At 41.5% G+C, this 15,871-nt stretch overlaps 1 protein-coding gene across 2 annotated transcripts in view; it reads left to right on the top strand.

The window, feature by feature from the left end:
• TXLNG (taxilin gamma) overlaps positions 1 to 14,812 on the top strand; it is a 52,523-nt gene extending 37,711 nt beyond the window's left edge. The window contains exons 6-11 of one of the 2 annotated variants that reach the window (XM_060292525.1): positions 2,091 to 2,210; positions 3,878 to 3,952; positions 9,844 to 9,936; positions 10,577 to 10,672; positions 11,685 to 11,981; positions 12,095 to 14,812. In XM_060292525.1, coding sequence (XP_060148508.1) covers positions 2,091 to 2,210; positions 3,878 to 3,952; positions 9,844 to 9,936; positions 10,577 to 10,672; positions 11,685 to 11,975 — 675 coding nt within the window. In that variant the 3' untranslated portion in view covers positions 11,976 to 11,981; positions 12,095 to 14,812. Of the gene's footprint in view, positions 1 to 2,090; positions 2,211 to 3,877; positions 3,953 to 9,843; positions 9,937 to 10,576; positions 10,673 to 11,684 lie in introns of both variants that reach the window. The other variant, XM_030848182.2, reaches the window with a different exon arrangement.
• The last annotated feature ends 1,059 nt before the right edge of the window (positions 14,813 to 15,871 follow it).

Here is a 15,871-nt window from a genome sequence, read left to right as displayed (position 1 = left end):
CCTTCTTCCTCCAGGGTGTTTTAGAACCGTTGTGTATGCATGGTGGAAGTCTGGCCTTCCCTCGCAGGACTCGTGGGGACCATACTCGATGGCCCTGAAGTCAGTGGATTTGGGTGCGTGAGGCGATTTCTTGGAGACAGTGTTAAGCACTACTCGTCTTCCATGTGATTCTGGAAGATTGTAATTTTAGCATAGATTTTCCCCTTGTCTAGACTAAAAGTGAGTAAATACCTGGCCCCAAACCACACTGTATTTTAGACGTCTATGATAATCTGTATGGTCTACACTATCATTCCATTATGCCTGTGTTTCAGATATTTTTTTTTAGTGGAGGTTTTATAGTATTTGGGAGAAAAAACGAACCTATTTCTAAACCCTTATACACCCAATTGAAGTAAAAAGTTTACTGGAAGGGTCTGTGGCACCTCATCTTGGTCCCTGGCCTCCAACTAAGACTTAGTTCTACAAGCCAGTTGGGAAGTCTGGGCGTGGTGTCTAGATTAAATGCAAGTAGGCGATCATGTGCTTTTTTAAAGTTCCTCCCTTTTAGAGGTCAGATGGGCAGGAACAAAGGGTTAGGTTCTTTAAATGACACATTCCCTGCCTTTTAAGTTAGTAAAATGTTCTCTTATGTGTGTTCTATCCCTTATAGAGGTAGATTAAAATAGCTGATTTAAAAAAAAAAAAGATTGTGGCATCTCTGTGGGTTATTTTATCCAGTTTTCAAGGCAAACTTTATATTAATTTAGTTTTCCATATAGCCCTTTAAAAACTGTTAGTTTTTTTAAAGATTTTCTTTTTATCACTCTCGATGCTTTTTGCTTACCTTTTTCCCCCTTATTATTATGGAAAATTATAAACGAAGAAAGTAGAGACTGTATCACGTGGTTTTAGCAAATGAAACCACAGTTTCAACTATATTCCCATCACTTTCCCCTGGGTTATTTTGAAGCAAATCCAAGGTATCAGTCCATTCATATATATTTGAGGGTGTACCTCACAAAGACTAAGGATTCATTTTTAGATGTGACCACAATACCATTTTCATACCTGAAAAATTAGCAGTAATTATTTAATATTAAAATCTAGTCATCGTTTACATTTTTCCGATTGTCTCCCCGTTTTTTTTAAAAAAAGAAAAAACCTATTTGAATCATCCAGATAAAGCCCGTCTGCTTCACTGGCTGACGTGTGTCAAGTCTCTAACATAAACATTTCCTTTTCTCTCTTTTTTATTCTTACAGTGTGTTTGTTGAAGAAACTTTTTTTGTCCTAGAGAATAAATTTTCTATTAGATTATAAAGCCCTCACTTTTCTTAAAATTATTGTTTTAGTTTTGTAGTTTAATATGACAGTCTGCCACATTATAGATGTAGAAAATTTGAAAGCTATGTATGTTGAAATCACATTACCTGTGAGCCTTATTCAGTTTGAGTACTATTGAATGTTCCTTCCTTGGTCAGGGAGGGATGTTCTGATGACTTTATTGTACATAAACAACCACTTAATAATTTCACTTGGAAATCATAATGACCTTTTATCAAATTTATCTGATAAGTGCCAGGCACCGAGCACCTTACATAGTATAGCCATTGCGTTGGCCTTTACAGTGCTGCCGTGTGGGTGTGGCTGCCCCCCACAGGTGAGGGGACTGACGTTCAGCAAGGGGGAGAATTCGACTGGGGCCATTCCTCCCATCACAGCATGCTGCCTCCAATTGAGAGATTTGGGAAAATTTAATGGGGAGAAAAAAATATCCAGTAATTATGTGTATGATGTATTATGGGTTTAACAGTTTGATCTCCGTAGCCGTCTTTTTCTTGATACAATTTGAGCTTCATTTTCACCTTACGGCAGAAATAGTATGAGGCCGGCTGCTGAGGTGCTGCTGGGCCATCTCCGGAGGGAGGGATGCCGACACAGGCTTCTGCCAGCACAGCATGCAGACAGGCACCTTGCTGGTATTAGCCCCGGTGGTATTAGCAGGAAAAGCAGCCTCATGAGTGAGGTCTTGTAACTTGTGTCGTGTTTCCTCGTCATCCTGTCCCTTATTTCATTAAGTGACGGAAGAAATTTTACGTTCCCCGCAGCACATTGATAAAGTATTCAAACACAAGGAACTGCAGCAGCAGCTTGTGGACGCCAAACTGCAGCAGACGACACAGCTGATAAAAGAAGCTGATGAGAAGCATCAAAGAGAGAGAGAGTTTGTAAGTTTGCAATTTCTTAAAAAAAGAAATGATTGCCAAAATTGTAACCAAAGCCATTTAAAACAGTTAAACTTATTCTACATTTAAATTAGCACTGGGTTGTGCTAATTGTTTTTTTCTCTAGATTGTGAAGGGCATGTGTGTGTTAGAAAACATTAGCTTTTTCTTTCTATTTAACTTTATATACAGAAGATACACTGGAGAGATTAGACCAAGTTACTGCAAAGACCTGCACTGATAGGACTTTTCTGTGCTTAGAATATTTATTTCACTTTTTAGATAATGGCCACCAAGTTTAAGAATTATAGCAGTATTTAACACATTAAATTTGGGGATTCGATTTAATAGCAAGCTTACCAAACATGGGTGTCCTTCATACTGTTACAGTTTATTTCAAACAAGTAACTTGAAACTAGGGAAACTTATTTGTTTACTCTGGTATAATTTTCTGAAAAACTTTAACAGAATTCTCTACATCCTAATCACTCAGCATTATTCTCAGAATGTGTGCTCAGATTATATGGCCTGTCAGTAATTGTGAATACAGTGGAATGTCATTGGGTTTGTATATTTAACACATGCAAATTTAACTTTACCTGCTTAACCAAAAAAAAAAAAAAAAAGTCAGAAGTGGTTATGATAATGAGGACGGTCCCATGCAGATTTCACTTAAGTAACCTAGGCCCTGAGGCGAGCCAGGTCTGAAGACTCGGGTCCTGAGTGGCCCTCATGATGTGAACATGTCACTCTGAGTGTGAGTCTAGGGTTAAGAGAGAGACATTTTTCATACACCGTGGTCGTTCCATGTGAACTGACAGCGCCATCCCATGCATAACTGAAGAGACAGTTGTCATTTCCCAAGTTAGAATAGAAATATGATACACATATTTAAATAAATACATACGATACATCTATTTCTGGTTGGTTTTAAGGACTTTTCAAAACCTACTGGACTAAGTGTGACATTTTACTTCAGGGACTGAATTTCACAGCTGCCTACTATGCAATTTCACTACATAATTTTCTTAAACTCAAGTATATAAATTAAAGCTCCCATCCCATCACCACCCCTACCCCCACCCCCAGCTTTAAAAAAAATGTGATCAGAAACCAGGTTCCTGATTTCATTGTTTTGCTCCATACAGTGCCTCATCTTGCCTCTCATGGAGCAGAGGGGCTTTCTAATTTTTTTTTCTTTTTTGGCCACACCACATAGCATGCGGGATCTTAGTTCCCTGACCAGGGATCGAACCTGTGCCCCCTGCAGTGGAAGCGCAGTCTTAACCACTGGACCGCCAGGGACGTCCCAGAGGGGCTTTCTAAATGACCCAGATAATGTCGAGATTCTCAGCCATGTTTTCTGCTCAATACTAGACTTCTCATTATTTTCATCTAAAAGACAACAGTTTAACCCTGAGTTTTGTAAACCTCCTGGGTACTTCTTCTAAGCAATAAAAGAGTATTCCTACATTCCTAAGTGTTAACAATGGAACAGATCAAAGATACAGGTAATTAGCAATTGATGTGACAGAATGTTTCATTCGTAGAGTCGTGGTTCTTGCTAAAATAATGAGTGGAAGGGTTAAGCCTAACTGTCTGGTCGTTGGACGTTGTAGTCATATTTGTAATGACTATTAGTATTTTGCCAGAATGTTTCTGTCTTCTAGTTATTAAAAGAAGCAACGGAATCAAGACACAAATATGAACAAATGAAACAACAAGAAGTACAACTAAAACAGCAGGTAACTTGACGGCAGGGGTAGTAGAATTTGTAAGAAAAAAATCTATGGTTCATTTGATACATACCTTGAATCTCCTCTAAGATGATTTTGCTTGTTCCCAGCAGACCTGAGAGTAGATCACACGTCCCTCTTGGAGTTTTCATCTTCATTTAGGGTGACCACCTCATCCTGATTTGCCTAGGACTTTCCTGGTTTTAGCACTCGGTCCCAGGAATCAGGCAGAAGGGACAGTTTGTCCCGCTATGTGCAGGTCCTCCTTCCAGTATCACACGTATTTCCTCCCTTTCTCTGTCTGTTCCCATGTGTGTCAGCTAATTTCCTACTAAAGAAAAACTGATAAATCTTCAGATTTTAGTTCTTTTTTGTGAGGTTGAACCATATGAAATTGCTGATACTTATTTGACCTACAAAATGGCGTTTTCATATAGTGTAACGTAAAATCTTTAAAATTTTGTGCTATGAGCCTGTAACCTATTTTAAAAACTACCTATTGATCATGCATTTCCACTCCCAGGTAGAGTATGGAGGTGGTGGCCACCTTAATGCGGGCCCCCAACTTTCCTTCCTCCCTCCCTCCCTTCTTCCCCTGTACAATATTGTTCACTATAGCCATCATGCTGTACATGAGATCCCTGGAACTTATTCATCTTCTGATTGAAAGTTTGTACCCTTTGACCAACATCTTCCCCTTTCTCCCCGCCCTCCACCTCTGGCAACCACCATTCTACTCTGTTTCTTTGAGTTTGGCTTTTTTAGATTCTACAGGTAAGTGATTATCATACGGTATTTAGTATTTGTCTTTCTGTGTCTCACTTATTTCACTTAGCATAATGCCCTCAAAGCCCATCCACTGTGTCACAAATTGTAAGATTTTCTTCTTTCTTATGGCTGAATAATATTCCATTGTGTATATACACCACATTTTCTTTATCCAGTTATATGTTGATGGACACTTAGGTTTCTTCCATACCTTGGCTATTGTGAATAATGCTGCAGTGAACATGGGAGTGCTGATATCTCTTTGAGATCCTGTTTTCATTTCTTTTGGATATATACCCAGAAGTGGAATTTCTGAATCATATGGTGGTTCTATTTTTAATTTTTTGAGGAGTCTTTATACTGTTTTCCATAGTGGCTGCAGCAGTTTACAATTCCACTGACAGTGCACAAGGTTCCCTTTTCTCCACACCCTCTCCAGCATTTGTTAACAGGTGTGAGGTGATATCTTACTGTGGTTTTGATTTGTATTTCCTTGATGACTAGTGATGCTGAGCACCTTTTCATGTACTTGTTGGCCATTTGTATGTCTTTGGAAAAATGTCTATTCAAGCTGGTTTTTAAATTAAGATTTTAAAAATTTTTTTAATTTATTTTTTGCTATTGAGTTGTATGAGTTCTTTATATATTTTGGATATTAACCCTTTATCAGATATATATGGTTTGTAGATATTTTCTCCCATTCCGTAGACTGCCTTTTCATTCTGTTGATTGTTTTTTGTGCAGAAGCTTTTTAGTTTGATGTAGTCCCACGTGTTGATTTTTGCTTTTGTTGCTTGTGCTTTTGTTGTCATATCCAAAAATTAATTGCCAAGACCACTGTTAAGGATCTTTTTAACCTATGTTTTCTTCTAGGAGTTTTACAGTTTCATATCTCCTGTTTAAGTCCTTAACCTATTTCAAGTTAATTTTTGTGACTGGTACAAGATAGCAGTCCAGTTTCATTCCTCTGCATGTGGTTATCCAGTTTTCCCAACACCTTTTATTGAAGATACTTTCCTTTCCCCATTGAGTATTCTTGGCTCAAATACTTGAGCCAAGAATATTATTGTCAAATATTGTCAAATATTATTGACCATATTTGTCAAATATTATTGACCATATTTGTGTGGGTTTATTTTTGTTTTGTTTTGTTTCAAATTTATTTATTTATTTTTTGGCTGTGTTGGGTCTTCGTTGCTGTGCACAGGCTTTCTCTAGTTGGGGTGAGCAGGGGCTACTCTTGATTGTGTTGTGCAGGCCTCTCATCGCGGTGGCTTCTCTTGTTGCAGAGCATGGGCTCTAGGCGTGCGGGCTTCAGTAGTTGTGGCACATGGGCTCAGTAGTTGTGGCACACGGGCTTAGTTGCTCCGCAGTATGTGGGATCTTCCCGGACCAGGGCTTAAACCCATGTCCCCTGCCTTGGCAGGCAGATTCTTAAGCACTGCACCACCAGGGAAGTCCCTGTGTGGGTTTTTTTGGGGGGCTCTCAGTTCTGACCCCGTTGGTCTGTGTCTCTGCTTTTAATGCCCATAGTATATTGTTTTGGTTACTATAGCTTTGTAATGAAGCTTGAAATCAGGGAGTGTAATACCTCTAGCTTTGTTTTCTCAAGATTGCTTTGGCTATTTTGTTCTGTTTGTTTCTGTGGTTCCATACACATTCTAGGGTTATTTGTTCTATTTCTATGGCAAATGCCATTGGAGTTTTGATAGGGCTTTGGCTAGTGTGGACATTGTTAACAATATTTACTCTTCTGATCCATGAACACAGGGTACCTTTCCACTTATTTTTGTCTTCAATTTCTTTCATCAATGTCTTACAGTTTTCAGTGTATAGATTTTTCATTTCGTTGGTTAAATGTATTCCTAAGTATTTTTTTAATGCTATAGAAAATAGGATTATTTTATTTATTTCTGTTTATTCCTTTTTCAGATATTTTGTTGTTAGTGTATAGAAACATAACTGATTTCTGTATGTTGATTTTGTATCCCGAAACCTTACTGAATTTATTCTACCAGTTTTTTTGTGGGGTCTTCAGGATTTTCTATATATAAGATCATGTCATCAGCAAACAGACAGTTTTGCTTATTCCTTTCTGCTTTGGATGCTGTTTATTTCTTGTTTAATTGCTCAGGCTAGGAATTTCACTATTGTGTTGAATAGAAGTGGTGAGAGTGGGCATCCTGTCTTGTTCCTGATCTTAGAGGGAAAGCTTTCAGCCTTCATCTGACTTGAGTGTGATGTTAGCTGTGGCTCTGTCATATATGGCCTTTATTATATTAAGTATGTTCCTTCCTTGTACCCAGTTTGTTGAGCGTTTTTTTGTTTGTTTTGTTTTGTTTCGTCTTGGCTGCACTACGCGGCTTGTGGGATCTTAGTTCCCTGACCAGGGATTGAATCCGTGCCCTTGGCAGTGAAAGCGCAGATTCCTAACCACTGGACCACCAGGGATTCCCTGTTAAGCATTTTTATCATGAATTTATGTTGTATTTTACCACATGCATTTTCTGCATCTATTAGATCATACGATTTTTGTCTTTCATGCTATTGTATTAACGTGGTGTGTCACATTTATTGATTTGCCTGTGTTGAACCATCCTTGTAGTTTTCTTATCTGGCCTGTACTGTCTTATCTGGCTTTGGTATCAGGGCAATGCTGGCCTTGTAGAATGAGTTCAGGAGTATTCCCTTCTCTTCACTTTTTGGGAAGAGTTTGATAAGAATTGGTGTTTGTTCTTCTTTCAGTGTTTGGTAGAATTCACCCATGAAGCTGTCTAGGCCTAGGCTTTTCTTCGTTGCCTCCCTGCTTTTCAGTCCAGACCCCTTAGGTTTGTTCTAATGCAGTCTTTCTCTGTGGTGCCTTGTATGGAGTAAGGGTAGCAGATGCCTCCCCACTCAAAGAAGAGGTACAGGAAGGACTTCCCATGTCTTCACAGACAGGTGAAATTAGGCATTTGTACCTACAATTCACCCTTTCTCAGAAAAGTAGATTACATTTTGATGAAAAAATGTATTACTCATTTTGAAAGTTTATTATGTAACACGTTTTTTAAATGTAAGGACTCTAGATTAGTTCTAAAATGCAGACTGGCCTGAATCTGTATGAACACATTTCTTGAGTGCTGTTTGTCTTTGGGTGCGTTTTACAGCATGGTGACACTCGTTTCCTATAAAGCTAGCCTAACTTAGAGTGAAAACTGAAGAAGTCTTTTGAACTTCCCACCATAAGTTATTGTGCTAGAATGCTTCTAGGAAACTTTGAACCCCTTACTAGCCCTATAAATTCAGTTGTCCACATAAATGGAGAAGAGAATCAATGTGGAAAACGTATAAAAAGTCTATAGATAGCTTTGGAAGATGGACTTTAATGCAGGGCCCCAGAGGGCCCTTCTACCGAGTTCACAGGCAGCTCCAGTTCTGTTGTACTGTTAGCAGTGCAGCTTCTCTTGTCTGTGATCTGTGTCGCCCTGAGTCATGTTACCTGATCGTTAATTTGTTTCCTTTGCTGCCGCCTCTTCCTTTTCCTGCTCCCCAAATGTGCTGTTCTTCCCAAGAGTCCATCTCATTCTCTGCTCTTGCCCACCATGTCCGTTTCCAGGCTTTGTTGATGACCTTAGTCTTATTGGTGTGTTTTGACCAATTTTGTAATCTAGGCCCTTAAGTCCAAGATGGTAGTTGCCACTTACTCATTGCCCAGAGGGGGCCAGCGTTGAACTCTGACGGGACAGTCCACCTGGATGTTCTGTCTTTGATAAAAACAGACCATGCTAAGACTGCCATAACTTCTAATCTCCCTCAGGTGCTGGAACTGCTCCACCAGTCTGCCCGAGCCTTACCGCTGTTCCGACCCCAGGCCAGCGGCCCTGGCGGCTCTGTCACCATGTGCCCCTCTATGGACTGCTCTGCTTGGAAATGCTCTGCGCTATTCTCTTCACCCTGAAATTTCTGTTGGTCCCGGCCTTCAGCCTCCCCCTCCTGGGGGCGTGCTTTGGCTGTCTTATGGTGGCTTCGCCTGGCCTGTTGCCATTGGTAGCGTCGCTTTTGGTCCGCGTCTCCTTCCCACACAGCGGAGCTGGCCTCCCGTCTTTCCACCGGCTGCTCCGCTCCCTCCCAGGGCATCTCCCCTCCCGCCCTGGTCTTGGTTTCTCTTTATGCTCCGCACACAGCACTGCTGAAGGTGGACAGGCATCGCTGACGCTGTTTCTTGGCCGCTGGTGATCTTTTCTTCTCCGCTTTCTTTATATGTGCTGTGTGATCTTGAGCAAAGCACTTTATTCCTCCAGGCCTGTTTCCTCATCCTGAAATAATGCAGTTACATTAGGTGGGCTCTCAGGGTTCCCACCTTGTCTGAAATGAAATAATTCAGCCTGCCCTTGAGACCTAGCTTGGGCCTCAGCCACAAGGAGCTTCCCTAACTATTCTATTCTGACCCCTACGGCGCCTCCCCCCACCCCTGGCTTCTGTTAATTCCTGTCCTGGGGGAGAAGGTGACTCTGTGTTCTAAATTCTGCTTGCCTTATCGGTTAGTGCCTTATTTTCCCAGCTAGAATAAAAATTCCTTAAGGGTGGGAGTTAAAAGAAAAATTGCTGTTTCTACTTCTTTCAGCTTTTTTCTCTTAACTATACTCCCACTGAATTCTTTCTCCCCTAACCACACCAATCCTTTGGCTTCTGTTTCATTTTCCTGCCTACATTAAGAAAAGAGATATCCCTGATTTCAAGCTAGGAACTGTGCAGGTGGTATTCTAAGAGAATGATCTTTTTCCAAGGACAATTTTTCAAATATAAGGAGAGGAGGTAGTTCATAAAGGATTAATTGTATGAAATTTATAGCTATTCCACATACTTCAGTTTTTATTATAATTGGCGGAATGGAGCTAATATTTGTACATTTTAAACAGTTTCATCTAAAGATGGTGAGGTTAACATAACTTCCTAAGTTTCATTGCATTCCAGTGGGTTCTTAGAACTGCAGCCATTGATGTCTGGGGTCGAGGATTGGGTGTGCATTTGTTCTTATTTCTGTCGCTTATAACAGGTAACGTTTAACCATATTATGTTCTTTTTGAAAGTGTTTGGGATTTTAAATCATTTACCTAGAACTCTGAATTTTTTATACTTGTTTTCTGTAGCTTTCTCTTTATATGGATAAGTTTGAAGAATTCCAGACTACCATGGCAAAAAGTAATGAACTGTTTACAACCTTCCGGCAGGAAATGGAAAAGGTATTTGCCTATTTTTAGTGGAGTATTGCCTAAAGGGGAATTTATATAAGAAGCTATTTTAAGCATGATTGCTACTTGGATGAGTTCATGTTTTTACTGTACTGTCTTCATTTCATCTCTTCTGATCCTCCAGTGGCATCATGTTTAGTCACTTTGCCCTCAGTAGTACCCCATGTAGCTAGTGATCTCTAGGCCCTCACAGTTGCCTTTATTAAAGTTAACTCCTCTATTAAATACAATTTGTTGCTAGCCGTAAAGCGGTGTCTTTACTTGCTTCAGGTGATACCTCCCAGCCCCACCCCACACCCTTTTCACAAAGCTCGATGTCCTTGGAGATCAAATTATTTAAAGACAACCACGCCCAGAACAGTAACTACGTATTTTGGTTGGTCGATACAGATCAGTGTTTCTACCTTTTTAGCTTTTTTCTTCTTCTTCTTCTTCGTTTATACTCCCACTGAATTCTTTCTCCCTCAAGCAAACCAATTTTTTGGCGTCTGGTTCTTTTTCCTGCCTGTGATAAGGAAGGCGGTATCCTCGATATTAAACTGAGAACTAGTATGCGCACGGTCAGGGGGTGGGGCGGGCTGTAGAGATAAGGGAACCTTGAATTTAAATTTGCAATTGTGTTGATTCGCAGATGACAAAGAAAATTAAAAAACTGGAAAAAGAAACGATAATATGGCGGACCAAATGGGAAAACAATAACAAAGCACTTCTGCAAATGGCTGAAGAGGTGAGGTGGTTTCCCGCGGGCTCATGATGTTCAGGTAGCTGACAGGGCAGGGGGACGTGCCTTGTGACACTGCCGTCCTAGCCGAGGGCTCTGGCCAGAGCTGCTGAGTGGGATCTGTCCCGGCAGGAGTCGCAGCTAGAGTCCCAGGTGACGTGGGCTTTCCCACCGCTCAGCCGGCGTTTGATTGACTGGGTCTGGGGCTGAGGGTCGGGGAATCTGCCTTCCGACCAGGTGCCCACCTGGCCAGCACAGGCCACTGACTCGGGTGCCTCTCTCTCCACCTCGACTTACTCTTTCTGAAAAGGTAGCATAGTACTTTTTGCCAGTCTTACGAAGCTGAGATGTACTGTTTGCAAACACTAAATATCACACCTTAAAATCCTGTTCTCATCTGAGGATTGGTAAAAACAAGAGAAATCTAGGTGGAAATAAGATGAGTCCTCCTCTTTTTTAAGCAAGCCCTTCATTTTTTATCCGCTAGTCTTTGGTGGTGAGTATCTTCAATTTCCTTAGTAATTCATCAATACAAAATGCTTTTAAAAGTGGGCTTTGGTCTTTTTTTTTTTTTTTTTTTTTTGCGGTACGCGGGCCTCTCACTGTTGTGGCCTCTCCCGCTCTGGAGCACAGGCTCCGGGCGCGCAGGGTCAGCGGCCATGGCTCACGGGCCCAGCCGCTCCGCGGCATGTGGGATCTTCCCGGACCGGGGCACGAACCCGTGTTCCCTGCATCGGCAGGCGGACTCTCAACCACTGCGCCACCAGGGAAGCCCAGCTTTGGTTCTTTTTAAGAAACATGACGGGGAATTTCATTTTGTCACCCCAGAACCACGTTAATTGGTGTCTGTAGCTATGTGTGCAGAAGGCAGGTGGCGGGACGTTGGGAGGTGTTGAAGAAACTGAACATGTTCAAGAGGTGACCCAACAAGTGGCTCAAAAGACTTAAATTTGTTGTATCCGGTAACCTAACTTGTATTCAGTTGGGTTACATAAATCCTGCTTTTTCCTCTTTGCAGAAAACTGTGCGAGATAAAGAGTACAAGGCCTTTCACATAAAACTGGAACGGCTGGAGAAGCTGTGCCGGGCCCTGCAGACGGAGAGGAACGAGCTCAGTGAGAAGGTCGAGGTGCTGAAGGAACAGGTCTCGGGGAGGGCGGCGGGCGGGGGCCCAGCGCCGCCCAGGGCCCAGCCCTGCGCTGCCCCGGCTTCTGCCGAGGAGCCCAGCACCGCCTGGCAAAGCACTGCCCGTGTCAGCCCGGAGGCCGAGTCCCTGGGTGCCGGGCCCAGCATCGAGTCAGTTGACTGAGATCAAGTATGATCACTGTATCGAGAGCTCTATTTTGTGTATAACTTTCTCTGTTAGTAGTAACTTGGTTTTGTGGTGAAAATTTTCTTACTTTTTCTACCATATCTGTATTTTCTTAGAACTACTGGACTTATGTGGTACAGGAGGCTGCTTGGCAGGTTTGAATAGTTTTACTCTCTACATTTTCCTCAGCTGTGTTGCACATCTGCCTCTTTCCCCTTCATCGGAATGCATGTGCTCATTGCCTTTCTCCCTCTCCCCTGCTGCTTGCACAGAATTGTCCGAATTAAAATGTCACTCACCAGGGCTGACCATTACAAGGGAACTTTGTTCTGATAACGGTTCCCCACCCCCACCCCCACCCCCGCCCCGCGGCTTGTGGGATCTTCGTTCCCTGACGAGGGATTGAACCAGTCCTAACCACTGGACCGCCAGGGAAGTCCCTGATAATGGTTCCTGATGTGAAAACAATACTCGTTTAAACATCCTGCCCCTCCCGCAATTAATATTACTCAAAGAAAAATATCAAGGTGATTAGATATTTGTCTAATAGCCCATTTTAAATGCCAAGTAAAAATAAAACTCTAGGCTTGGGTCAGAAACAAGCATAGCATATTTGATTCAAATTAGCTTTTTGATATTTTTATTACTTGACAAATTGAGGTGGCTGCAAGCCTAGACTTGGTTTTGGCAGAATATGTACATAAAGGTGTAACTTTTAAACAAAGTAGTATATACAGGCAAATCCTTGGAGAGACAGGGCTAACGTTTATGTGATTAAAAACAGTCCCACCACTGTTTTCAGGATAGAAGCAGTATCTGAATTTGGACCACCTGGATGCCCGCTGTGTGGGGAGCCTGGTGGTTGGTTTGCGTGCGCATCCTCCACTTCCCACGGAGGGCTGCCACTGACAGTCCTTTGTCAGTCAGTGTAAGGCGATGAGGATAAAATCATGTGTAGCTTTCCTTAAGCGGAAGTCCCTCCACTACCTTCTGGCTGCTTGAAAGTTGGTGTCCAACTGTTCCGACAGTCCAAACAGCACCGTTCTCCAGGGTTTTTTAAAGGGAATTTTAATTATGATCATGCTAACTGAATGAAACTGATTCCATTTCTAAAACAAAGACTGGAACCAGCATTAACTTTGAGGAAACTTGGCAGAGAGTAGCCAGGATCTATTTATTACTTATGCTTTCAGTCTGTTTCTGCCCCTTTTCTTAGTGTTTTTTTGGGTTTTTTTTTTTTTTTTTTTTTTTTAGTAAAAACCAGTATTATCAAGGTGTCTACACTTGGAATGGGGGACTTCGGAAATGCAGCACATCACTTTTGGATTTGCTCTCTAACTTCCTTTGTTCTTCACAGTGTCACATGTGGTCGAGTTTATACACATCATTAGCCAGGCTGCACTGATGAGAGTTTTGACTTTGTCCCTGGTATAATTTGCATTGAAATACTTTATGAAATAAAAAGGCTCTATTAGAACTGATGTTAGCACATTCCACTGAGCAAAACTATCAAACTGACACTTCTTATATTGCTTACTGGACCGAATAAACTCCCTTCTGTCCAGTTAAAAGGGTTTTTCTCTTTGTTAAAGTTTTATTTGTCCTGTCACGTTCATGGTCTAAACTGGGTTGAAGAATTGAAAACTGTCCAATAGATAGGCAACAGCGCCTGGAGTGGCGGATTATATCTAAGCTTCCGCCATCAGTCATGTTAATCAAAGGGCCAGACAGTGAAGGAAAAGAAACCCACAAAGTTGGTTATCTAATTACTGTGCAAATGAGTCGGAAGCAAAAACAAACACATCCTCCTCCAGCAGCCTTTTATAGATACCCCCCTTCGGTTACTAAATGAAATATTGGACTCATTTCCCTGAGAGGAAATGCAGGTATACATCAGAAATACACTCTACTGTAAAATTGGTACTAATGATCCCATTTCACAAGCGCTCTGCTGGATGTACAGCTCTTACCATCTTAAGCCATTTGTGTAGCCCGCCACGTTTCTTTGTGGTGCTTGTCCTGTGTGGAAGATTGTAACGGACCTGTTGTGTGTTTTCAAGGGCTTTGTAAAGCGACATGATTTACAGTACTTGGCCTGCTGCTTTTGGCTTACTGTGTATTTTTAGCTAGATGCTCTCATGGTGTTTAAAGGACATGGATTCTCTCTGGGGTGCATTTGGTATCCTTTCAGAATCTCTCCTTCCATTACCCTGTGAATAAATACAAACGGGACCCTCTGAGAAGGACACGCTCCTAAAGCAATCACCTCGCCAGCCCAGTGTTGTGGCTTTGTAGCACACCCTGTTTCTACCACATTCTAGAACACTGTAATGCTACTAAGGCTGGCCCAGGGAAGATTGAAATGTCAAATTTGCTTCAACTGCATTTGCTGCACCATCATGGAATCTTGATGTATATTATTTATAGTGGCAGGAGACTCCAAGGAGTAGAGAAAACTTGGGTCTTGGCTAATGGACCATTTCATCCTCAGACTTGTAGGAGTACATTTCTTGGTCTTGAGACCAGTATTTTTTAGTTATGTATGCAACTGCCTTTACTACACCTGGTTGTCAATTCAATTCTCAGGTGTTGCAGAAAAATCTACCTCTTTCAGACTGTAGATGGAAATAACTGTGAAAAAATGATGCAGATATCTTCTAGTTTGTGCTAAACACACTGCTTTATTTTTACAGCCCACGTCTTTCATGAGGATACGAATTGTTAAGAGGCAGTCTTGTTTTGCTTTTCAAAGACATTTTGTAGAGATTTTTCACTAATGTGAATCTGATTTTATCTACTCAATTCTGTATAGATTAAGTAAATATGTATGATAAACTTAACAGCTTCTGTGTATTCTTTTGTTGCCCATGTGACCTTAATGCCGATCAAGTGCAAAGACAGTTGTAGATACTGTTCCTTGTGCCTTAAAAAATAGTTTCATTATTGTATGATTCAAGAAAGAAGATGGGGCACCAGCCACTCAGATTGGGTGACAGAAGACGAGTTTTATGTAGCCAGACCCTTTTTTTAACCTCTAAAATAGAGAACTAGGAAAACTCTACAGTGTAGTTTCTGTCAGAGCTTCAGAAATCTACAAGGACTGGATTTCTTCAGTTTGGGTGCTCTTAGCACATTCCAGGGTGTACCTATCTCAACAGCAGGAGAGTAGGTATGTACACAGGGGCACATAGGAAAAGACCTTATTTGATGGTGAACAAAAAGTATTTAAGCACATATAGTCAAATATACGAAGGAGTTGGCAAACTTTTCCTGTAAGTCAGGTAAGTCAGCAAGTATTTTAGGATTACTGTGGTTGTTTCTTCCTAAACAACAAACAACCTTTAAAAATCAATGTAGAGAATTCCCTGGCTGGCCAGTGGTTAGGACTCTACGCTTTCACTGCCTGGGGCCCAGGTTCAATCACTGGTCAGGGAATGTGCAGTGCGACTGACTGACTGACTCACTAAAATGCTTAGAAAATACTTCTTTAAAAAAAATCAATGCGAAAACCATCCCTAGCTGGCAGGCCTCACAGAAGAGGTTGAGGGCCAAGCTGCAGGCCAGTCTGTCCCCTTTGCTCACCTGCCACACAAGCTTTTCTTTCTTGGGGAGAAATCTCGTGTTTGTTTAAAGCTGCCCAAGTTAAGGCAGAAATAGCATATGGGTCAAATGACATTAAGTTTTAGGTAGTTCTAGATTCACCAATCAAGCACAAAATACAGACACCTAACTTCTCCCCACGTCTGCATAGGATACCATCGCGTACCTTGGAAAGAAATTCAGGTAGTTCTCAGCATGTATACCCTGACAGCCTCCTCATGAAGGGACATACATAGATCCATCCATACACACACACACACACCCAACCCAGGTTCTAAAAGAATAAAACAAAG

The sequence above is a fragment of the Globicephala melas genome, chromosome X (genome assembly GCF_963455315.2).
Source record: "Globicephala melas chromosome X, mGloMel1.2, whole genome shotgun sequence".
NCBI classification, from domain to species: domain Eukaryota; kingdom Metazoa; phylum Chordata; class Mammalia; order Artiodactyla; family Delphinidae; genus Globicephala; species Globicephala melas.
This window is presented reverse-complemented; position numbering and strand designations above follow the sequence as displayed.